The sequence below is a fragment of the Grus americana genome, chromosome 2, assembly GCF_028858705.1.
Source record: "Grus americana isolate bGruAme1 chromosome 2, bGruAme1.mat, whole genome shotgun sequence".
Classification (NCBI taxonomy): Eukaryota; Metazoa; Chordata; class Aves; order Gruiformes; family Gruidae; genus Grus; species Grus americana.
Genome location: NC_072853.1, coordinates 51,854,369 through 51,878,886, shown reverse-complemented (window position 1 = coordinate 51,878,886; position 24,518 = coordinate 51,854,369). Strand labels below are relative to the sequence as shown.

Sequence of the window (24,518 nt, the reverse complement as noted above, 5' to 3'; positions counted from 1 at the left end):
GATTGTTCTTTCCTAAATAATTCTTCTAAATCCTAGAGGTTGGTGTAAAAATGAGTTTTTACTAATGATGTTAAAACACAGTGAATTTGTAGTGTACTATATGTACATTTCTTCAGAAGTGGTGAAACTGAGGTAAGGAGCCCTATATGAATTCTCTTTGAGTTATCTTTATTTGTGCATATGTGATTAGCTGTGAAGCATTAATCTTCACTTATTTTTATCTGTTCTCGTACCAGTTTCAGGTCAGTCGTAGGAAAATATAGCCAGAGATGTATATGTGTTCTTGTGTGATAGTGTTACAGTATCATCCTTAATCTTTCAGAACAGGGAGCCTTGATTTTTAGGGACTTATGTAATGTTCATAGTGCAAATCATACTGCTTAATCAAGACTTACTGAGGCACACAGAATCACAGAATGGTAGGGGTTGGAAGGGACCTCTGGAGATCATCTAGTCCAAACCCCCCTGCTAAAGCAGGATCACCTAGAGCAGGTTGCACAGGATCGCATCCAGGAGGGTTTTGAATATCTCCAGAGAAGGAGGCTCCACAGCCTCTCTGGGCAACCTCATTAAAATTAGCTTCCTGGTGCTCTCCTTGTCCTGCTGGAGTAAGAGCTGTTCGGTTGTTAATGGTCCTCGACAGCATATCAGAGGCAGACTTTAGATCAACCCTTTCTTGGTAAAAAGCCATATTATACAAGAGTACAAGAACACCAAAACACCAGAGAGACTTCCCATGATGAGCAATTGCAGCTGTCACTCAGAAGTAGTGGATGTAAATACAAAGGATCTATTTTCTACTTTTTATTGATATCTTGAACCCATTGTTGTTTATGTTGTTGTTGTTTCTTTTTAAATAACCGAGTTGCATAGACAGCATTTTCCAACTAAGAAGTAGGAATCTACTACTCTGACTTCAGAGGATGTTAGTGCTGATAAGCGGTAAGGGTTTGATAAAAGCCAGGTGCTGTTACTGGTTTGCATAAAATGTCTGCTTACTGTCAGTGTTAGCTAAGTTGAGCATGTTACAGAAATTTTCTATACACTTATCAGAGAGCTTTCAAGGTGTGTTTGATCCATAGGTTCATGTTTAGCTTTTTCCAGATGGACAAGTCTTTAATAAATAACAATGCCCTCAAAACAGAGGGGGAGGTACTATTTAGACCCACAAAGCACACGTGCCTGAAGTTTTCTGTGTATGACTAGGAAATACATTTTAAAAAGGTTTGTGGGTTGATTTTGGTTTTCTGTCAACTGAATTTGCAGTACTTAAATACTTTGTTACTCTTACATAAAATCTTCTGTAGAAAAGACAACAAAAAATGCAATTTTGTTTTGAATAGATGAACAATTCATAGTTTCCATTCTCTTCTTCAGCATTATCTGTCTGTATTGCATTACTATGTAGTCATCTACTAGAAAGCAGATGAGTGTTTTCATTAATGATATCATACCCGGGGATCTCTAACTCTTTTTGTCAAGTGAGAACCAGTTGCCATAAAAGGAAAAAAAATTTCACAAGTTATTTTTTGAGGGGAAACAAAAAATGAAACTAAAGTTCTACATGTTTTTATGTTGGAATTCTTACCTCAGATTTGTTCTTATTCTTTTAAGGATATATTAAAGAGGATCTTGCTCCCTGTCAACGTCCAAAAAGACGGCAGCCTTATGCTGTAATGTTTTCTCCAAAAGGCAAAGAGCAGAAGACATAAAGGATGGGGAAGTAAGGCACGCTGACTTGAAGAGTATCTTTCCTGTCCTTAGATATTTATAGCTAATATAAACTTGAAATAAAGAACTGTGTTTTCCACAATGATAGATAAATCATTTCATTAAATATGTAAATTTTATAAAATTCATCTGAAAATCTGATGTACGAGGAAACAAAACTATTTAATGTATGTTTGTTTCATATTGTGTTAATACATTTTGTATTAATTTTTGCACCTGTCAGACAACGAGTCTCCCATTTTTTTCTTTGAAGTCAGCAGCTACAATTCCAGCAAATCCTTTCTAAACTTTGTGTCAGGGAGAAACTGCTTTGAAGTCACTGAAATCAGTTTTTCTTGCAAGGTCTAAATGCCTGTCAATGGGAACAGAAATGCAGATTTTGTAGGGTGCTTCTATTTTGCACTGGATTTTTTAAATATAGCCTTTCTCTTTTGGCAATAATGGTTATATCTACTTGTAATAAAGCTGTATTAAATATGAAAGGTATCTACTGTTAATAGTTTGGAGCTATAAAAACCATGTAGTCTAAGTGTCTTTCTTACATTTTTGTGTTAAATGTTTAGCACCATGTTTTCCTCAGCATTTAAATTAGAATATCCAAATTTTTTTTCTTATTTTGGATCTGTTTGTATAGCTATGTCTCATTTATTGAAAAGGAGATAAGTATTGTTACTTCTAAATTTGGTTGACAGTTATGCATGGAGTTCTCCCAGGTGATAACCATTGCTGTCCACTAGATTAGGAAGGATTCTCCAGAGGTATTTTAAATTCATTTTTTGTAGCAGGGAATATAGTTTCATACTTGCGTTTGGAGAGTAAAAGCATACAGAGACAGGGTAATGCTTTTACATAGCTAGGCAGGCCAAAGATCACTAGAAGATTCTTAGGAATAAAATAGCATTTTAGAATAGAATAAAATGTTCAAGCAGTGTAAATCGGAGTTAGATTCAAACAGTGAGAGTTCTCTTTAAAAGAGACCATAAAGCAAGCAACTATTTAGGTTCCTTAAACCAAAATAAAAGAATAGAAAGTATAGATACTTTTTTTTTAAATATATGTATTTAAAAAATGTATCTGTACTTTATATTCTTGTATTTTTATATATATATGTGTGTGTGTGTGTATAAAAAGGTATGTATCTAAAAATGTGGTGGATAGGACCATTTAATTCCATGTGTAGTTATATAGGAGTGGTGGTAGGTTCTGCTGGTGGAGAGGTTATGGCATATGCCTGAGAAGAAAACTAAGAAAAATTGATTTAACTAACACAAAGTAACACAAAATCCTCTGAACTTGAAGTCACAGGTCTTGCAGAAAAATAGAAGATGATGTATCACTATGCACTGTCCCCATCCTGTCTGCTTAGCTGAATGGTTTGCTTTAGCATTTCACAGGGATGCATCCTAAGGCATAGCAAAGGCATAAAGCCAAATAACAATGAAAATCTTTAATCATTCCTCTATATACTAACACATGCTGACAATAAATGTTTGCACACTGTAAAAGTTCATTTCTTGGGGCAGGTAGTCAAAGAATCCATGCCAAGGTAAGTCTAGTTTCCTGAAAATTAGAAAACTTTGAAGAACATTAACAAATGCTGCCAAAAATGTGGAATTCTTGCAGGTATTTTGAAAATTGTTTTAAGACAACTATTACATGCTCTGAATAAATATTTATCCATCAAAAAAAACCTTTTTGACAACGAAAGTACTGTAGGAGGCTGCTTTTAACTAGGGAGAACCTTTACAAAACAGAAGTTACGTCCACAAAAAGAAAAGTGGAGGCACACTGTAACTCATCAAATGTAAAATTTTCTATATGAAAAAGTTTCTTAATTAATTATAAATCCTATTTTTAAGAACTATTAGAGTAAACTTCACAGTAAGTTGGTAGAGTAAATGATCAAGCTATAATAGGAACATTTAGAGGTAAGGTGACAAAAGCTGGAATTCTTGCACTGATACTCATTTTGGAGAAGTGCTAAAGAACCTTTCTTTGCAGGAAGGGTGGGAACAGCTGTTGTAAACTGAAATGGCAGAAAAGGTCAATTAAACGAGTGTCAGCAAGCGGCCAGGGCTATAGCCTACTCCCATGGATTCAAATGTGAGAGAAGAATCTGCTAACTCCCTCGCTGTAGCATGGAACTCGTCACTTAGAGCAGTTTTGATGGTCGAGGAGTACAAAGTGATGATTCTGTCATCAGATTTAAAAAAAAAAAAAAAAGAGAGACTTCAAGGAGATCAGTGGAGCTGCAGCCTGGTTAGTTTTATGGAGCATTGGAAACAGTGGGGTAATTGGTAAGAGTGTAATGCACAAGATTTGCAGACCTATGGATAAATACAATGTGAAGAATCGATACTTTTTAAAGGCAAGTCATTCTGCTGGTCTTTTTAGATTCTTTGAAGGTGTGAAAGCATGGTTCATCTGCCAGCTCATAGTAGAACCAACCTGTTATGGTATAAACATGGATTTAGTCATAGATGATACCTCTTTAAAGGTATATCAGATCACCACAGCAGGAGGAAATTATCGTGGGGTTCTGCTAGGACCTGTTACATTCAGCCTATTTATAAGTGGTTTGCGAAAGAGTGGAGGGCAAATTAGAAAGCTGGTTAAATTGTTCACTGTGAAAGTAGAACTAGAATATAGAACGGAAGGAGGGAATTTGCAAAGCAGAAGGTAAGATTCAATCTCAAAAGGAGACACAGAAGAAGGGGTGTGATAGATGCCAATAAAGTCATGAAGTGTGGAAATGGTAAATGGGAGGTGTTGCTCGCTGAGGGGCATCAGGCAGCAGGTTTAGTTACAAGCAGAAAGGAGAATCTTCCTACATTACCCAGTTGAACCTTGGATTATGCTACGGAACTGCTGCAGGATGTTATAGATACAAGAAGTTTGGGCTGGTTAAAAAGAATATAAAGTGGAAAGAAGTCATCAAGGATGTGTTAAAGATATTACCACTGCCTCAGGAGATTTTGAAGTCTAGCTTACAGGAAACTGGGAGAGTAGTATCATGGGGATGTATCTGTGTTTCAGTAGGTGTCCCTCAGTCTGGCCATATTTCATGGTCGTGTTCCATACTGCCAAAATTCCACAGTATATTTACTAGAGAGTCATGATCTGCGATACCATTTCCCCTTCTAAATGTGAGGTACCCCAGTTTTTGGTCTGCATCTGCTAACTTAAGAATAGCGTAACAGTTGTGTCACTAAATATATGATATGTATCCTGTGTCCACAGATCTATAGTTTTAAAGCTGTCGAAATGTGCCATTGTTTAGACTCTGACATTTGATACTAACTTGCTTACTTCAGAGTTTGTTAGTATTTCAACTGAAAAATACAAGAGACAATTTCCAGAGGGTTTTGGTACATAGGAGTGAACAAGGTACAACTGAATATTTTAGCAATACACCTTTTTTTTTTTTTTTTTTTTTTTTTGAAAGGTAGTAAGTGTCCGTGAGGATAGTACTGCTCCACTAGAGGACAGTAAGGAACTGCTTTTATATGTAAAACGATGTAAGAACTACCCTTTTTTCCTCTTTAGCCAATTTTTTAAGACTTCAGTTGCCTTTAAAAAGTTAGATCTCTTGCCCAGCTGTTCTAATGCCAGAAAAAAAAAAAAATTCAGTATTGAGAACCAAACTTCATCTTGACAAGTAAGAGATCAGTTAAAAAAAATTTATATAGAAACAAGAAGAGAAACAGAACAGCTGAGACTATGAACAGGAGAAAGTCCTAAAGAAATACCAGAAGTCTGAGGAACTTTTGTGTACCCAAAAAATGACTGAAATTTATAACTTTTAGAAATTCAGTTAGATTTCTATTTGCAGTAATTTCTAATCGCAATTTTGAATTATGGCTTACCTATAGTTTTAGCAAACTCTTGCAATAAGGGGGGGGGGGGTTCCCCCAGAGGAAATGGAAGGAAAAAGGGAGCCAGTCAAACCCAACAAGGAAAGTCTGCTAAAAAAATAGCCCCAAAGATTGTTACACTCAGAATTAGCATTGGCCATCTTTGTACTCTTTATGGCATGGCAGCATGCTGCGACTGTGGTCAGCTGCACTGTCAGGGGGGTGGAGGGTGGTCTTTGATGAGCTGTTTTTCTCCACATCTGTAGGCAGTGAAGAAGAAAGGGAATTTCAGATAAAAGCCGTAAGCTGAAGTGGGTTAGTATCTTTGGAGGAGATTGGGACAATTGACTGAAACCAATGTTTATGAGCCAAGTATTCACATACTTTGTTACATGAAGCCACTAACAAGTTGGGGGTGGGGCGGGGGTGGAGAATTTCCTGAAGTGTATTCAGGTGTGAGCATCCAAATAGGAATCTTTGGATAGCAGTGCCTGTTGGGTCATACCTCCACCATCTGGCGCTCCTGCCAGGACAGCCACAGCCGTCTTCGAGTTTCCTCTCCTTGTCTGTGACAGTGTCTTGGGATTCAGATGTGTCCGCACGCTGCCTCGTCTCATTTTATGAAATAAGGGAAGACTGGGTAATTAATGCTAGGATTTGTATCTTTTTTAATGAATGTGTAGATATATAATGCTACCATATTAGCCATGACCGGGAGAATTTGACAGCTTTATGTTCGCATGGCAGCCTTATCCCACTTCTGTGTATAAGAATCTGTCACAGTAACAGCCCCCAAAGAGACAATAGTATCTACAAACCCATCCCTTTGACATCATCACAATGACCCCCGTTGGAATGGGTTGAAGTGGTTTCTGGAAGTCAGTTGCTTTTTAACTCACATCCAAGGTAACATTCAGGGGTTCCAGCAGAGCTGCTTCTGGAGTACTGGGGTGCAGAGTGTCACCTCTGTATTCCTACTGATTCTTCGCATATGTTCGAGTTTGTGATGTTAAGACACTGGTGTGGGCCCAATGATGATACAGCCTTCAAGTCAATGGCCTAGTGTTGTTCCCTAAAACATAAAGACGGCAAGTTGAAGCACAGCCAGAGCACTGTCTGTCCAACCGGCAAACAGATCTCAGCCTGAAAAGCAAGCCTTTGATCAGAAACCGTTTCTTGGGTTGTTTGGAGCACAGAAGTCAGACAGATTGCTGTTAAAATGTCCACAGGCAAGCTGTGCTTCCTGCGCTGTCTGCAAGGCCAACTTGGTCATTAGTTGCTTTTAATTAGTCGTGCTTTTGAACTTTGCCTTTCTCACGCCAAAAGGATGAATGGCTTGTCCCTAATGAAGCAGGAGGAAGACAATGTCTCTCTGCTGATTAATGGAAACTCCTGTCAAAAAAACAATACAAAAGAACAAAATTATAGGCACGGGAAGAGCAGAGGAAGAGAAGGGAGAGGAAGAGAGCAGTGAGGTGCTAGTTGTTGATACATCATGGGGTAGCAGTAGGCTCTTCTTTTTAGACAGAATCAACACTAAAATCAGCCTAGCCTTGTTGACCCCTCAAAGAAAGGGCTTTGCTGTATATAAATTAATTAGTGTGGAAATTTGGAAAAAAGAACTAATGATACCTTCTCTTGCATGTGTTAGTGCAGAAAGACTGCTCAGTCTGAACAGATTAATTCTTTGCTTTGTTCCTACACAGAGCGAGCATAAAATTTCCAGGAGTGTTCTCTGTGTACAAGTATGAACAACTAACTACCGAGGGAGAGACCGAGACAGTGCAGAAATAAGCCCAAAGTTTGACTCAATGGAAGATGAATCAAGCTTGCTTCGTGCCCATGTAGGACAGTTTTATTGAATAAAAACTGAAATGTAAAGCGTTTTCCTCAGAATTCTTCTTGCTGCTTTAGTCTGTGCTTTGCATGTAGTCTTGGAGGACAACTTGTGTTTCTGTATGTCAGCACATGGAAAAGTGAAGTGCTGTAGAAGATACAAACAGCGTTGTCTTATGTGAATTATTTTACAGGTTACGAAGTGATGGGTCAGCACAGGTTGGGCTGCTGTGTCTTAGAACAAGGATGTGCTATAAAAATACAAGATGCGTTTTGGCCATCAAGTTTGAAATGATGAGTGCTGTAAATATAATAAATCTCTTCTCCCCTTGACGGTCATATTAATAGGAGATTTTTCCTGGGTTACAGTTGTGTCTTCTGTCTCTTTTTAATCTGCTTCTCCTCTTTAGAATACTTTTAGGATAGACATGTGGCTAGACATTTGGCATTCCGGGCACAGTGCTTGAGGTGCCAGCATCATCACAGCAGAGCCACATGGACTCCCAGGTGGCTGGGAGGAGTTATTGCATCACGTTCATTGTGAAGAGAGGCGCTGGGAGTCTCGAGTCAAGGACAGCAATTTCTGTCTCCCACACTTGGCAATGGTGGGAGATAACCCTGCCCAGCAGGAACTTTGAGAAGGACGTTTGAAGACCATTTGCCCTTGGGCGTTTTTTGTCTGCATTCCAGCTGCAGCCATGAACAAGGCTAATCAGAGTCTCATTTATAGCCAAGGCTCCTTTTTAGCATCTTGTCAGGAAAATTAGTTGGAGCTTAAGGTCAACACGGGAGAAAAGTCTTTCGTTACAGACAGGAAAGCTGATTTAAGCTAAAAGCATGTATTTATTGGGAAGGCATCCTCAAACTAGAATGTGTTACCAGATCAGAACAGTAACATTTGGTACATGCTTTCTACACCAGTAAGCGGCTATGCTTGGAACTAGCCAATGCATGAGCAAAGCTTTAAACGCAATCTAGTGACACACGTGAGATATTCAGACAAGAAAAGTGATGAAAATAGCCCCAGAAATAATGGTAGGAAGAGTCCCATGTCTACCTCTATTCTACCCACTTCTCCAAAAATACCACTTCCGTGTGGTTATTAATACATTTCAACTACTGTACCAGAATAAATAGAATTTTAACCACAATTTCCACCATTTGGAGATACAGAAGATCTCGCTTTTTTTTTTCCTTGTTATTTCTGAGTTGTTTACATAGAGCATCTTTGATGTTCTTCTCTAGGATTTTAAACTTCACAGTAGAGATCAGTTCGGTCTTTGATTTTTTTTTTTTGTTTGTTATTCACCAACTTTAATGTTCAACTGTTTTGAATGAATTAATTTTCACTTACTTAATACCTTACCTGATGTTGTTAATACTTAGCCAACAGTTTCACATGGAGAAGGCTTTAAAAAAAAAAAACCCATAGTGATAGAAAAGACAAGACCTTTATATGCCTGTACTCCAAAGAGAGTAGAAATAGACAGGAGATTATGCAGTGGGTCAGACACATGTGAAACAAGAAGCAGAGGAGGCAAAATTCAGATGCAGTCATCAGCTCAAATCAACGTGGTAATAAAAGCCACCCAATTCCCTCACAGTCAAAATTACCAACTCGATGAGTTTTTTTAGAACAGTTTTAAATAAAGTGAGAATAAAATAAGGCTAGATAAGAAAGAAAGAATGATTTGGGGGCCTTTGGGAATCTGTTACATGTGCTTTACTTGTGCTCTTGGGTAAATCAGTTGTGGGAAAAGATAAAGAGATTAAATACGGTCTTTGAAATTACATTCCTAATGACTCACCATTTCAGAGAGCTTGGGAATTTAAGCTCCAGTTGAAGAGAAGCATAAAATGAACAAAAAAACCCCTAACATTATCTTGGATAATGTGTATCAGATAATGAGTTGATAGTCTTTTAATATTGAACAGATGTCCTAGAAGAGGCAATTATTTTAATTCAAATTTTCTTTTACTTAAGCCAGTTTGCAAAAACACAGGTACTCTGTCACACAAGTGTAAGGGTGAATGTAATTAGAACAAAGACAGTAATAGTTGCAAATCAGAAAAGTTGATATCCCATTTCTATTCCATAGAAACATCCACTATGTCAAATTGTAATAGCTTTCCACTTTGGAACAAAAAAGCCAAAATTTTCCATGAAATTACATCGAAAAGTGTTGGTTTTGAAATATTAGACTTCCTGAAGTATTTCACTCTGTCCTAATGCAATTCAGTTTATATCATTATTGTCAAATTAATAGAAGCAGGCAAGAAACTCAAACTCATCATGACAACCCTCTCTGAAATCACTGTGCTCTTTATATGCATTTCTAAAGTGTTTTGCTTGCTGGGTATCAACTGAATTCTTTTCAATTTGCTAGCCTGCCAAATACACTCTATTAATTGCGAATAAATTGTTAAATGCTTGGCAAATCATTCAGACAAACCAATGGGACTTTTGAAGTTTAGTGCTAATAATTTGACACTTAAGCAAGGAAAAAAGGAAATTTAAAAGGTATAAAGAGTGTGGGTTTAGCCATACTTCCCTCTCTTTCTTTCTTGGTCTATAACAGATAAGCACATGAAATCATCAGAAATATGACTCTGTTCTTCTCAAGCCTGTGTTGAAAGAATTAACTATTTAAGGGGAAGGTGTGTCGAAAAGCCCTTTTTATTCCTCAGCCTCTGAGTATTAACACCGAATATTTTCTTAGTGACTCTTGAAAGGTATTAGGCATTCCTGAGAAAGGAATTGCATATATATCTCATCTGCTCCATCTTCTGCCTTAGCTAATGGAGAGCATCGAGCTGGGGGAGCCTTGGGTTAGTGGTGCTTACTGGTAAGCCGCTCCACAACTGCGCTCATCAAGGCTTTGTTAAGGCTCTTCTCCACACTAGGAATAAGCAAAGGAGGCTTTTGTGAAAATTTTGTCAAGACGTTAGATGACCAAACAGTTCTAACATAGCACTATGGGAACTAAGATTTCATAAGGCATTAAATGTGATCAATACTTTTTAAGAAAGATGGGTATGTGCTGTGGAGACTGGTGGTCTCCAGGTTGTGCCAGCTGTTTAAAGTTACTGCATGTATGATCTCCTCACAGAAAGGGGTTCATTTATAAAGGCATTTATGTTCCTTAAAGCAAATGTGAACTAGCACTGAAACAACTTTTTTAAAAAAATGTATTTCCCTTTGTGATGGAAGCTGTTTCCAATTCAGTATATATAAAAATGGATCTCGTGAGTTTTCTCAGAAGAAAACTTCTGCAGAATCTGTTTATCCTAGGACTGAACTGGGAAGGACATGAGAATATGAACACTAAGGCTTAAGGCATTCACTACCAAGAGACTACAAATAATTATTCCAAATGGGTATGTAAACTTGACATGACCTACTCGAGGGGCTCTCACCCATGTCCCCATCACCCGTGGTAGCTCTTTTTACACCAGGCAGACACTCACAAGCTGTAGTAAGCACTGAGTCATTCTCCTAGAGGGAACTGCCTTCAATGTACAGTTACAAGAGTCACAGGGGTCTCCCAGAACCAAACACTTTTTCTTTTTCCATAGCCACTCTATACTTTGCTACCTAGAGGCAGCACCCTGCTTTAATCTGCTCAACTCTTCCAAGTCCTAGGTGTATGTACCTTATCAGGAACAAAACCGATGCTTGCCTGCCACGGGCCATCATCTGCATTCCTCATGGTAAAATATTTTCTTCAGCAATTTCTTATCTCTCTCACAATTCTGGATTCAGGCTTTCGGTTCAGACTACCTCGAAGTGTTTTCAAAAGGGGATCTCGTTTCAAAGAGCAAGAGATTCAAGGTGCTCTGAAACGCAGTGGAGTTCAGCAATTAGAAAGCAAGGCGCTGTAATTCACATCCCATTGCAAAAAGCTTGGCTGTAGGTTGGGGCACTGGCAGAGGGCAACCCATGTGCAGGGAGTGTGGTGTGAAAATATTCTGTTCCCCTGGAGTTTGAGAAGCATGATAACATAAAAATGGCCAAGACCCTTTTGTCAGATCCTGGTCTATTCTACAGCCACTTTCAAAACTCACCAGTCTGGATGAACCTGCTCTGGTGGCTTTCCTTGAGCCGTCATACAACTGGTGGCTGTTGAATCAAATATTGCAAATTGGTTTACTGTATTTTAAATCCCAGTCACCTCTTTTTCTGTATTTTTTACCACTCAGGCAGAGGGAACTGCATCTTTTTTATATATTTATGCTATATGCTAACCAAGAATAAATCATACAAGTGGAAAAATATCAGGAACAGAGCATAGAAAAATAAAATAATGTGATTATGTCTGTGGCTGCTGTCCCCACAGACCTCAAGGAGAATATCTGCTGCTCTGCGCATCTCTCATTCTTTTGAAGGGTAAAAAAAAGCTACAACATAAAATACCTGACGTTCCTTGGCCATGGCTGATGCTGAAGGGGAGAATTTTCCAGGAGGGATTTCTGAACTGCCCACTCACTAGCCATTTCAATTTTTTAAGTCTTTGGGATAATAGAGACTCATTTATTGCTCAGAAGTGGCCTGCATGTAACTTTATATCAAGGAGGTTTGATGAATTTCCAACACATGAAATTCCAGGATTTTCCTGGCCTACTGAGAGCCCTTCTGATCTTTCTCTTTTGCTATGTACGTGTGTGCATTTAGGTATTTTGTTTGTGTTTTCAGACCATTCCACTTTCCCATTTTCATTGTTGCAATGCTTTTGAGGGTCATGATCTCACCACCAAGCCCACAGTTGTTGCATCACTAAAAGTCCAGCCCTTACAATCAAATAATTGTATAAATTTCTGCTTTTATTTAAGCAAAGCTTTCAAAATAACCTGGGAGAACAAAAAGTTTTCCATATGTCAGACCTAGCGTTGTTATGTGACACCCCACAGAGGAGTGTGGAGGAGTGACAGCAGGTGGGGAGACCCTAATAACCTCGCTGGGGACACGAGTGCCCCCCTGCTCCTTGTGGGTCTGTCCCAGGGGAGCCTCAGCCCCACGGGCCAGGGGTGACATCCATCAGGGTGAGACAACGCGAGAGGCTCTCCCGAGTACCTCACAGACTGAGGAGGGTGGCACATTATGGTACACAGGGGAACAGCATCTTGGGATTGCACAAACTTATAGGATGTTACAGGGAGGAACCCAAAGTGGCGAAAGGGAGGGATCATGGTGGTTTGCAGAATAACGAGTGCAGGAAAATTAGAGGATAAAACAGGCCAGTACATGTCAATGGCGGCTGGTCTGTACACTTGTCTGGCCTTGCCTTGCTTCTCATGGCTGCCGTCTGTCCTGTCTGCTCATTAAACTCCATTTCTGACTATTTCCCTGGGTAGGGGGGTGCCTACCCCTGCTGGTGGGCAAGCGGGATAGGTGGCTTGGGAGCCAGGTGTCAAAGTGGAGACAAGCCCGGGCCAGATGCGTGTGTGTCCCTGCCTGTGAGACAGCTGGAGGAGCTGGCTACCGGCAGGGCCAAGGGGGTCCAGCCCAACGGCAGGGGGAACTGCGGGGGTCTGGGGTCCACTGCGAGACCCGTCTACGTGTGTGTGTGTGTCTGTGCAAAAGGAGGTGAGAGCATCCAGGGCCAGATGCCAGGTAGACTGAGTGTCCATGGCTCGTTACTGGAGGTGTCCATAGCTGCTCTGTGTGTGTGTGTGTGTACACGCAAAGGGGTCTGTGTACCTCCAGCTGGAGCGGGGCTGGGGGCCTCGGGGGCTCACGTGCCCCCTGGGTGCCAGCAGCTACTGGATAGACTGGGTGTATGACAGCTGCTGTCCATGTGGGGGGTGTGTGTATTTCCCACCCATGGACCTTCATCTGGATCAGACACAGAGGGGGACAGGACAGAAGCTCTTTGTGCTGCTTGTGCAAGCGTGTGTACAGGTTTTGTGTGCGTGCTATTGGGAATTCGTGCTCAGCGTGTCTGCAGCCTGGGGCATGGAGCTGGGGCAGCCTCGCCTGTTGGGCTGCCGGATCCAACAAATAAAGCTCCATAAATGTCAAAACAGAGTATCCACATCCAGGGGTCTGCAAAAATAAGAGAAACTGCAGAGGGAGGAACTTCAAGCTACAGCTAGTGCAGAGGCTGCAGCTTCTTTCACTAGCGCAGGGCCATGGCTCCAGGATGGCCGCACCTCTGGGTTTCGTTCTCATGCTGCGAGGGATTACGCAGCTTTGAGCACAAGATCATCAGCTACATGACCTGGGACTGCAGGTCCCTCCCACTATCCAGTTACCAGGAATTTTCCAGTAAGCGAGACCCCATAAGGATGTGTCAGTGATAAAAGCCAACCTGAGAAGAACCCTCTCAGCGTCAGCGCTGAGCACACTAATAAATCATTTAGCCCAGCACCTTCTAAATAACAGCTCCAAAGCAGCAATATTTACATAGGTTTCTCCGGCTCGTGCACAGATGGTCTCCTACCACTTATGCTGCAAGAGAGCTCTCAGCATGAGCAAGGAGTGCCCTGAATGGGGGAATGGCTCAGGTTATTCATGGGGACAGTTTGTGTTCTTAGCTTCGGGTACTGAAGAGTGCAAAATAAAGCAGAGAGTATTTCCTATGAGTCTGGGAATTCTGACCCATTTCTAAACAAGCATCTGTTTGCTCTGAGCACCATAAACAAGCACAGGAAAAACCTTCTTGCAAAAGCAGAGTGATGGAAAGCTTTCAAACCCTTATAAAATGCCCGATATCCTTTAAAATTCCTGACATGTGGTATCGAGCGGAAACGTTGCCTCAGCACACGCCAGGATGACTGCCTGGGTGGGTTTTACACTGCTTGGAACGACTGATCCACTGCCCAACTGAGCGGAGATGGCAAACTTCACCGGTGATGCCTTGTGTCCTCCCACCAGGACAAGACGACACAGTGGAAGCAGGTCAGCTGGGTTCGCTTCTCTGCCTTTTGGTCCCAAGTGAGACGGTATCACCTTGTAAGCATCACTAAGCGTGAATAGCTGGTCCACACTCTCACTTTCCTCTGCAAAGCAGCTTTTCAAAGTAACTTTTTAAGCCACACATTGATAGGAGGCAGTCCTGTCACCAGAGATGCATGCACAGCTGGGGCCATGGCACGGTCCTGTGCTGAAGGCTTCGGTTGCAGCCCTCGGTTGAAAAAAAAGGTTAAGAAAAAAAAGATCCTTCCTGATTTCTAATACTTTCCATGAAAGAGGCAATGGCAAAAAAAAAAAAAAATTAAAAAAGAAAAAACGAAAAGGAGGCAATAAACACGTCAGTTCCAGAGGGGTCCTTGGGGTCAAGCTTGGGTTTACCTAGTGATGTTTGCAAGCTGGGCAGCCAACATCATTTGGTCTCCTTTTTGTCTCAGTACTGTCATCTCCCGTTGGCTTCTGTCCAAGCTGTGCTCCTGCAGGTGCTTCAATAGGCAGAAAGCTCACTCGGTTGGAGTCCTGCTTGTGGGACAGGGACAGGCATCCATCCTCATCTGCATCACACCATACTGACATCCACCACCCTCCTGCAGGTGTGACCATTGCTACTGCAAAGCAGGAACAACCTCTGCCCAAGAGAGCTGTACCAGCAGGGGTGAGGGGCACCTCTCAACATGATGGTCCCTCAGCAGAGACCACTTTTCAGCCCCCACTGACATTTTCAGCTGCCAAATGGATGCAAGTTAGGATTTAATTCCACCCAACAGCCTAATGATAAGAAAAAGATTAAAACTTGGAGGACCATACTAATTTAAAAGTCCTAACACAGAAACAGTGGATAATGCACCAGCTCCACGGAGTACAGTACAGAAGCGTTCCCAGCCCAGAACAATACTGCCAGGTGCCGATACCATGGTATGACTTTTCTCGCAAGTCTTGCGTCTCATTCTGTAGCACTTTGCACAGCTTGGCCTGGTCGCCCCTTTTTCCAAGACAGCCATCTCCCTGGCTTATGCCTGTATCCCCAATCTTCTCTCTAAAGCCAGAGCATTTCTACCTTGCATGATCTTTCTTATCTGGGACTGGGGGAAGGGAAAAGACTTGTGGTCTCTCATACCTCTTTGTGCTCAGACACGCAGTTCCCACTCCCTGGGTAAGTTCCTTGAGACAGCAGAGCCACCATGACCATGGGGTCAGTGAGTCACAGGAGAGAGGGCAGGGAGGAAGGTGCTGTACAGAGGCAGACAGGCACATGTAGCTTCCAAGCAGATCAACGCAGGAGAAAGTGCATGGGACTCCTGCTATATCCCTTCTATGCTGCAGCCTCCTCCATTGGGTAAAGTTGCAGTGCCCAGAAGGATTAGATCAGTGGGGAAATCAGAGTTGACAAAGCAGGCATCCCTGCCCTAAACCACTGATTTCTTCTCCCAAAGTTGAACAGCACTGAAAACCTGACAGCGTGTGGTAACGGGCATCACCCATTGTCGCAAGAAGGGGTCTTAAAGAAGAGAGGAGACCCACAGGAGCAGCCATTTTTGGTAGCGGTGCAAAAAATGCAGACTTTGGTAGTGGTGAGTGGGCTCGGAGAGGCATAAGAAGAGTGGCTTAACCATCAGTCTAAAGGAGGTTGAGATGGGATTTCAAATTCAGCTGTCTAGGAGAAGGAAGACTGATCCCACATCTCACCAGTTCCATGCTATGTGGCAAAGAAACTCTGAAGTGACTGAAACAACTGGGTGAAGGCAGATGTGCATAGTGTCATCTGTGCTTGAGCTGCAAAACCCTCTGTATTGGGTTTGCATGGCAAGGTTTTGGTAGCTGGGGGGCTACAGGGGTGGCTTCTGTGAGAAGCTGCCAGAAGCTTCCCCTGTGTCTGACAGAGCCAATGGCAGCTGGCTCTAAGATGGACCCACCGCTGGCCAAGGCTGAGCCCATCAGCCATGGTGGTAGCGCCTCTGGGACAACAGACTTAAGAAGGGGGAAAAGTTGCTGCAAAACAGCAACAGTAGCCGGAGAGAGGAGTGAGAATATGTGAGAGGAACAACTCTGCAGACACCCAGGTCAGTGAAGAAGGAGGGGGAGGCAGTGCTCCAGGTGCTGGAGCAGAGATTCCTCTGCAGCCCGTGGAGAAGACCATGGTGAGGCAGGCTGTCCCCCTGCAGCCCTTTGAGGTCCATGGTGGAGTAGATATCCCTGTGGAGGACCCCACACCAGAGCAGGTGGAGGCACCTGAAAGAGGCTGTGACTCTGTGGGAAGCCCATGCCAGAGCAGGCTCTTGGCAGGACCTGTGGACCCGTGAAGACAAGCCCAGGCTGGAGCAAGTTTGCTGGCAGGACTTGTGACCCCGTGGGGGACCCACGCTGAAGCAGTCTGTTCCTGAAGGTCTGCACCTCGTGGAAGGGACCCACGCTGGAGCAGTTCATGAAGAACTGCAGCCCATGGGAAGGACTTACATTGGATAAGTTCATGGAGATCCCACGCTGGAGCAGGGGCAGAGTGTGAGGAGTCCTCCCCCTGAGGAGGAAGGAGCGGCAGAGACAACGTGTGATGAACTGACCCCAACCCCCATTCCCTGTCCCCCTGTGCTGCTGGGGGGAGGAGGGAGAGAAATTGGGAGGGAAGTTGAGCCCAGGAAGAAGGGAGGGGTGGGAGAAGGTATTTTAATATTTGGTTTTATTTCTCATTACCCTACTCTGATTTGATTGGTAATAAATTAATTTCCCCAGGTCGAGTCTGTTTTGCCTGTGATGGTACTTGGTGAGTGATCTCTCCCTGCCCTTACCTCGACCCACGAGCCCTTCGTTGTATTTTCTCTCCCCTGTCCAGCTGAGGAGGGGAGTGACAGAGCAGCTTTGGTGGGCACCTGGCCTCCAGCCAGGGTCAACCCACCACACCTTCTGACCATGCACGTTTTAAGAAAAGGAGCAAGGATCTGTCTAGCCTCCACCTAATATTCAGCCTGCTCACTCAGCAGGTAGACGTTTCGGGAGCAAAGATTTCCAAAGCATGAACCAGGGAAATGAACAGTGAAACATGCCAAAGTGAGTGGTCAATACAGTGACCCAAATGCAAAATGGTCTGGTGTGATCTGTTCCATGCCAGCACACCAAGCATCCACATGTGCTGCAGGGACAGTCCTCCTCACTGAGGGCCAGATCCTGACAAAGCTCCCCTTTCCCACATACTGAAATTTTAAAACTGAAAGGCAGTTTCAAGGCTTGGTCATATGTCTAAAAAATAACCATGGGAAGAGCATCTAGTAGGAGAAGAGGTCCACTAAACCACAGCTGTGACTTAAAGAAGGAGCATAGAAAAAGACACAGGTAAAGTATAGCTAGCTGTTCTTCCCACAGCACAGCATCCCAGCTTCCAGCAGTTTGGAGATTTCCTGCACCAGAGGTTATGTCTGGACCGTCATCTGGACGTACAGCTTACTCACACTCTCCATGGAGGAGGGAGGCTTGTTCCCATGCGAAATAAGCAGATACTGCAGTGGAGGCAGTAATGAGCAAAATGTCTCTGGGGGACAGTGCCGTCCCACATGCCCTGACATGAAGAGTTGGAAGTGTCCTGCCACCCTGCCAAAGGGTCCCAGCTCGGAGCCTGCTAAAGCTCCGAGTCAGTAACGATAGCCCAATGCTGGGCATTAAAGGAAATATTACCGTATTTTCCTTTCAGACTGTGTGGAGATTGCCTCTCTGCTGTGGGGCTGCCTCAGCTATGCTTGCTCAAGGCAGGCAAAATCCAAATTGTAGGTCACGTTAAGTCTCTCCTAGGTCTTGTTTTAGGTCCCATCTCCCTCAGACAGATCAGCTTACATGGGAACAAGCTGTACGCCCAGCAGAAGCTTGAAGCCAAGGAGAAGGAGCAGGCCAGCAGAAGTTGACAGTGTCCATGTTGAATTGTGACCCACCTGGAGGTCCCAGTATGATCTCAGGAGATGCGATGGGGTTCAGCAGTGGAGAAGAGAGGTGTTTTTCTCCCTGCAGACTACACTGCCAGCGCTATGCTTAGGGCACTGCTGCTTTCCGCCGGCTGAGCTGATGTTAAAAGCATTGACTCTGCCTGTGAAAAACCCTCGGGGAAAGCGATCTTCTGCCATTACGCCGAGGAGGAGGATGCAATCCCCAGGGAAGCTCTGCTGGCAGCTGAAGTCTGTGCACCAGCCTTTACTGGTGGGGTTAGGCCAGGCAGGGGAGGAAGAGGGCTTCCTACAGCTCTTTATCCCCTCGGTTTGGCACGTGCATGGCTTCAGACACAGGCTTGGATCTATGAAGACTAAGATTTGGTTTTAATCATGTCTTTAAGAGAATGTAGCAAAAAGATGTGAGCATATTGGTTTGAGGTACGAATACCTAATGGAGCATATACCAACCAAACCCAAACCTGCTACAATTAACCACTGTGTAACAGAGATTTTGGTTCATCACCACAGTACTTTTTTTAAAGTAGGGGGTTATCTGCATGTAAATCATAAGAGTATTTTTGAAAAAGATAGTAATCCTACAACAACTCGATTTGCTCTAATAACACATTCTGGAAGTCAAATTTCTATTTATTTATAGACAACCAAAATGAAAATATTATGTCTATTTTCATATGGCAGGCTTAGAAAACAAAAAACAGTCACAGGAAAAGCATTCGTGATGGAAAGTTACTGTCCTCTCACTGGGACTGCTCAGTTTGTGAGAAGAGAAGGAAAGGATAAGGCAGGGCTATATATATGTATATTTATTAAGATAGATATATATAGTGTGCGTGTGTATTTTCACATATATATATATAGGAGTAAGAATCATAATCTCAGGAGTAACCAATATGAATATTTTTAGTTAACATGAGAAAAAATCATACTGTTTCTTGGGCTAGAAGGGAGCAATGTGTGCTCCAGGAATGCGCACGTCCTCGCTGGGAGCTGGAGGCCTGGGCACGAGTAGTTTCGGTGAGGGCATTAATGACAGACAGACAAATGCAGGCCCCAGCTCCCAGCACCGTAGCTCCTAGCACACGTCCCCAGGACACAGGGGGTGGCTGGGTACAGAGATGTGTGTGCGAGGGCCGGGGTGCTTCCCAAAATTTCCTCTGAGAGGCCTCCAGGGAGGTTGTGGGCTCTATAGGAGCCTTATATGCTGCATTCAGCATTTGTGAAAAGCAATTATAAGGTGAATTATAATATTTTTCTTCTTTCCCTGTAACAAAGAGCATCCCTAAGAGAGAGCATCTCATCCAAACTCCTTCGCTCTGCTGCATCCTCCATTTCTCTAGCTTTGGCTGAGCCATCCCTGAACAAACACCAGCACCCAACCCCTCCCCTCTCCATCTACCCCAAGGGCTCAGCACCTCTGTAAGAAAAGCTGTCATTGCCTTGCATCCCAAAAAATTAGTATTTAAAGATATCAGCTGGTGCTTTAATAATTAAAAAGGGAGGCCCATCAGAGACCCAGCGGATGCTCGGTGCCTGCGCGTATGCACACACACCATGCGGCCTGCCTGGGTGAATGAGCAGCAGGCAGCGAGGCAAACCTCACGTGCAGTGATGCCGGCCGACTTGTAGGGAACAAAACTCTCCACTAACTCTTCCAGGAAAAAAAAAAAAAAAAAGCCTCAAACAAACCAGCCCCGAGCCATTTCAGCCAGCGACAAAGCTAACAAGCAAATCAAACAGAGAAATATCCCAGCAGACCTCAACTGGCTGAACAAACAAACGGAGAAACTCAGGTTCCAAAGAGCAAGGGAGTGGGGTTATGAAACAAGATTTTTGATACAAAAGGAAGCTTACAGCTATCTCTGGTGATTAGACACGGAAGAGAAAGGTCACTCTGGGTGTCAGACCACACTTCACACACATGGAGGTTATTCAATCAATATTTGTCCTGGAATCACATGCGGTGGAAAAATTTGCAAGTCAATGGTCAGCAGAATTAAATGCTCATATTCATTCATGTTGTGCTCTTGGATGGACATGTGTTTTTAAATCTAGCACAACCTAAGCTTCAGAATCCAGCAGGATTTTAACCAAAATACAGGAAAATCTCGGAATTAAACACTGTATTTGTATATGTCTTTCAATTGCATCTTCATCAGGATGGGGACCCTTCACCTACGATTTTAGAAAGGGATCTGTGGCAGGAGAGAGATTATTTGAATCTCCAAGTTCTGAACCTAATGGGAAAAATAAATTAGTTACGGCTTCAGAAAGACAACCCCATCCACGGAAACTCCCCCAAAGCAGAAGGGAGAGATTTATTCTTGCATTGCTGTGTTCCCTGGCCACGCCGCTGTGCTGGCATTAGAGGTTTTATTTAGGGTCATGGCAGTAACAGTGGGAAGATATAATCCTCTGATGAACAGACAGCTGTTACCCCCTGCCTTGGTGAAAATGATGATCTCAGGTTGAGGATATTATTGCCCTGAATCATCACAATTTTTTTATCCCCCTGTGAGTTTGCCACAACAGATGATTGTTTGCTTATGTTCAGATCATAAGGTCATGACTCAATTCGCACCCCCCCCCCCCCCGCAAGAGTTAAAGGAAATTTGACCGTAGGGTCCCTAACCATGGACTTTAGAATTTGGCGGCAAATAATGATGATTAAAACACAAACAAATTAAAAACAGACAAAACCCAACCCTCTTGCCTAGTGACTTAATGACAAAATATGTGCATGGCACAGCACAGCATCCAATTCACTTCAGGCTGATATAGCTGATGGGTGGCATTCAGATAACTATCACAGGGGCAGGACACCTCCAAGTCCTTAAAATAGTGGGTCTGTGTGACTAAAGTGAGGTATTAGTGCTCTCTAGGACTGCGTAGGGGTTAATTTCAGCTGCATAGGGGACAGCCTGGGATTGGAGTGCCTCATTCAACAGCACAGAGATGTATAGAAAGAAGGCAAATACAGAGGCGGGGTGGCTGCTTCAGGGCAGAAGCTTTCAGGCAGAATATTTATTTTAATAGCCTAGCTGGAAATTCACTGGAAAAACAGCTCCATCAGCCCTGGTCAGGAAGAGCGAGGGCAGAGATTATGTTCCTCTGGCAGTCTGTCCTGCCGAAGCCTCCCTGCTCCAGCACAAGACAAAGCATTGCCATGTCCTGCATCCGATGTGCTTTATTCCTCGTGTGGCTAATGCAAAAGAAAAAAAGCCTCGAAGTCGGTCACACTGTGTTAAAGGTTGCTTTGATGACTTCAAACAGCCTGCCGAAATCATCCACTGTGCACGCAGGGCTGCTCTGCTTCCAAAGGAGATGCTGCAGGAGGGCAGAGGGATGAGTAGGGAGCACTGACCAGGTCAGGGACATGTCCATGTCCAGGAGAAAGGCTCTCTGTCCACACGGTGGGTGGAAAACCAGCAAACCCCACACCAAGGGGACTTGGCGTAGCACCATCCTGGTGCATTCACAGGAAAAAGCAATCCTGCTCCTCTCGCAAACCATTTCTCTTCCACCTGTGCACCTCCTCCCCTCTACAAATGCTAGCCCTCCGGGCCACTCCGGGCCACACCGACCCATGCCGCTGTTGTTTGGGGAGAGGAAACTCCCTATTCAAAGCAGGGCACCCTGGCACGAAACAGGGTTTATCCTGCAAATGGTGTAACAGGGCTGACACGTTTCATGTGGGGAGTTGCTCTTTCTAGGTTTCACCCACGCAAGGCTATTGTGTTTACATTTCGTAACACTTGCAAGGGAATATTCAAATGGGAGAGGGAAAAGAAAGATCCTCCCTGAAGATGATCTGCCCCTTCCAGAGGTTTGGTCCTCAGTCTGTTTGGCACTGAGCTTTACAGTGTCCTGCCTCACCGCATGCTGTCTTCTGGCTCTGAATTGGGGCAAAACTGCACAGATTCAGGCACAATCAAAATGATGTTTCATGGGAGTCACTCTTAATGCTCTGTAATGTACTTCCTTAAATAGCCACACATTTGGCCTAAAATTACTCGGCTTGATGCCCTTTAAAAATATCCACTTTGGAAACAATTGCACACTGAGTTTGAGCATTTGAAGTTCTGGGACAAATGACACTACTTGCATTTGTCATCCCCTTACCGTCATGGGCCATCATCCTCCTGCTTCTCTCTGCGGTCCAGTTATGCTTCGTTCAGAGCAATAAAAGCTACAGATCCCTCACCTACCTTGTTCTGGTTTGCAAGCAAATACTAAAGGCTCAAGACAAGCAGATGGCTATTCAAACAAATTCACATCTTATCGAGCCCACAAAGGATTAACACACCCATGTTTTCACTCTGCGGTTCCCCTGTGAGCTATGAGGGTTGTTCTAAAGACAGAAACTGCAAACGGTGGTTTCCAAGGGCACAGTATGCTTCATGATATATTATCAGACATTATATTCAGTCCACTGAAATGTCAATTAGGTATAGTAGTTAGTCAGCTTAAAATTCCTGTACCTTCTCAAGCATAGACATAGGGAGAGGTGGCAACATGTCATCGCTGTTTAGAGCAGTAGGAAACTTAAACCAGGAATTTTCTTGAGATTAGAAAGAGGAATTTCAACACTAATTGATCTTCTGCAGTTTTTGAACCGTTCTCCATAGCCTGTTCCTCTTCACTTCTTTTTCTCACAAACATGCTTTCTACCCTCAAAAATAAACAATCACTCAGGTGAAACCATACAGGGAGGTGGGACCTTGTGGCCCCTTGTGAGCTGCTGGGTGGCCTGTAACACCAGTACCGCATAAACCAGTGCAGGCAGCAGATCTCTCCTGAAACGTGCCTCAAGTTTCTCAACACCAAGTGTCAATCCCACCATATCACCACCAAGACCTCTCCTTGGAGGTTTTTTATCAGTGCATTAAATCTAAAGGTGTCTTCGGCACCTCTAGGATTTTTTCTTAGGGCCATCTCACCATCATCTGCCCTAAGAACAACGGGGGAAATGGCACACACAAATGATCCCCGTGCCTTTAGCATGTGGATGTTTCACCCTGGCCACCCTCTGCACCTCAAGCAAGCTGCAAGGGGAGTTGTACTGATACCAGAGCATCAGTGAGGGAAGCCAGGACTATGCCAGCAGAGACAAGACATAGATGAACCAGCACTGAGAAGAGAGCTACAGAAGATATTTGAGCAGTGGTTACAGGAGGGATAAGACCATAACTGGAAGATACAACTCTGACATCCTTATTTCATTTATTTCCTTTAGAAAATCGGTATTTCTGGACTCATAGTACCAGATGGGACATGATGGGGCCACACTTGAAGTTTCATTTACATCCGTACCCTTGATGTACAGCACATCTGACTCCGTTTAACTGTGTCTTTCCCCCAACTTAGAAGCTTGCCTTGAAATTTGAGTCCCAGTCTCCCCGTAACTTCCAATATGTTCATTCATTGCCTCCTGGCAAAGAACTGCAGGGTAAGTTCTGTCTCCTTCACATCACTTAACAGGCATAACGGCTACTTTGCTGGCAATTTTAACAGCTTGGAGTTAAAAATAAAGCACAGATAGATTTGATCAGCTTCAGTTCAGGGAATGAACACTCAGAATATTGATTCAAAGAAGTATGGAGCTAGCTGCAGTGATCGTTCTGGTTTCTGACCGACTGATCAGATCGACGTTTTTCTTCCCCAGAATCCCTTATTTTCAAGCTATATTTGACAGAGCTTTGAAGTTCCAGGGTTTTCTTCTGTAAGCATTGCTCCTGCTGCAAGTCAACATTAAGGCAACATAAAACTCTTACAATATACAACACAAGAACTTGTTTTTCAGAGGAGATATGCAGTTAAGGCAAACGTTAACATAAAGCCAGACTCTAATATGCTCCCTCACAAAGAATAGTACTTTAATCCAGCAGTAGTCCCGTTAAAGCCTATGGGATTACTCCTGCAGTACAGCGCTTTTCAAAAGGGATATCATCATTAGGATGCAGCTCTGGGCAGTAACACCATGGTTGCATGGGGGGTGTGAACAAGGTTTTGCTACTGAGGACCTACTAGTTTGTCCCAAGGACGGTTTGAATGTGGCTGACTGCATCTTGCCTCACTGGCAAAGTAGAAAAGAACTCTTTCAATTAGATTCCAAAATGAGTGAATTTTATCAGAATATTGCAGAATACTTGATATTTACAGAATATTTAGTTTTGTGCTAAACCCCACAGTTTTTAGCCAGGATTCATCTACTTCTGCTATAGAAGCCTCTTGCTTTGAGGCAGCTTGTTCCCATAGGAA

General features: G+C 43.3%; 1 protein-coding gene across 6 annotated transcripts in view; it reads left to right on the top strand.

Annotated features, from left to right (window-relative positions):
* The window catches only part of RBBP8 (RB binding protein 8, endonuclease), a 42,326-nt gene extending 39,023 nt beyond the window's left edge, over positions 1–3,303 (top strand). For all 6 annotated transcript variants that reach the window (XM_054816818.1, XM_054816821.1, XM_054816820.1 and 3 more), the window contains one exon: positions 1,615–3,303. In XM_054816818.1, the coding sequence (XP_054672793.1) occupies positions 1,615–1,712 (98 nt within the window). In that variant the 3' untranslated portion in view covers positions 1,713–3,303. The remainder of the gene's footprint in view (positions 1–1,614) is intronic.
* Positions 3,304–24,518: the final 21,215 nt, after the last annotated feature.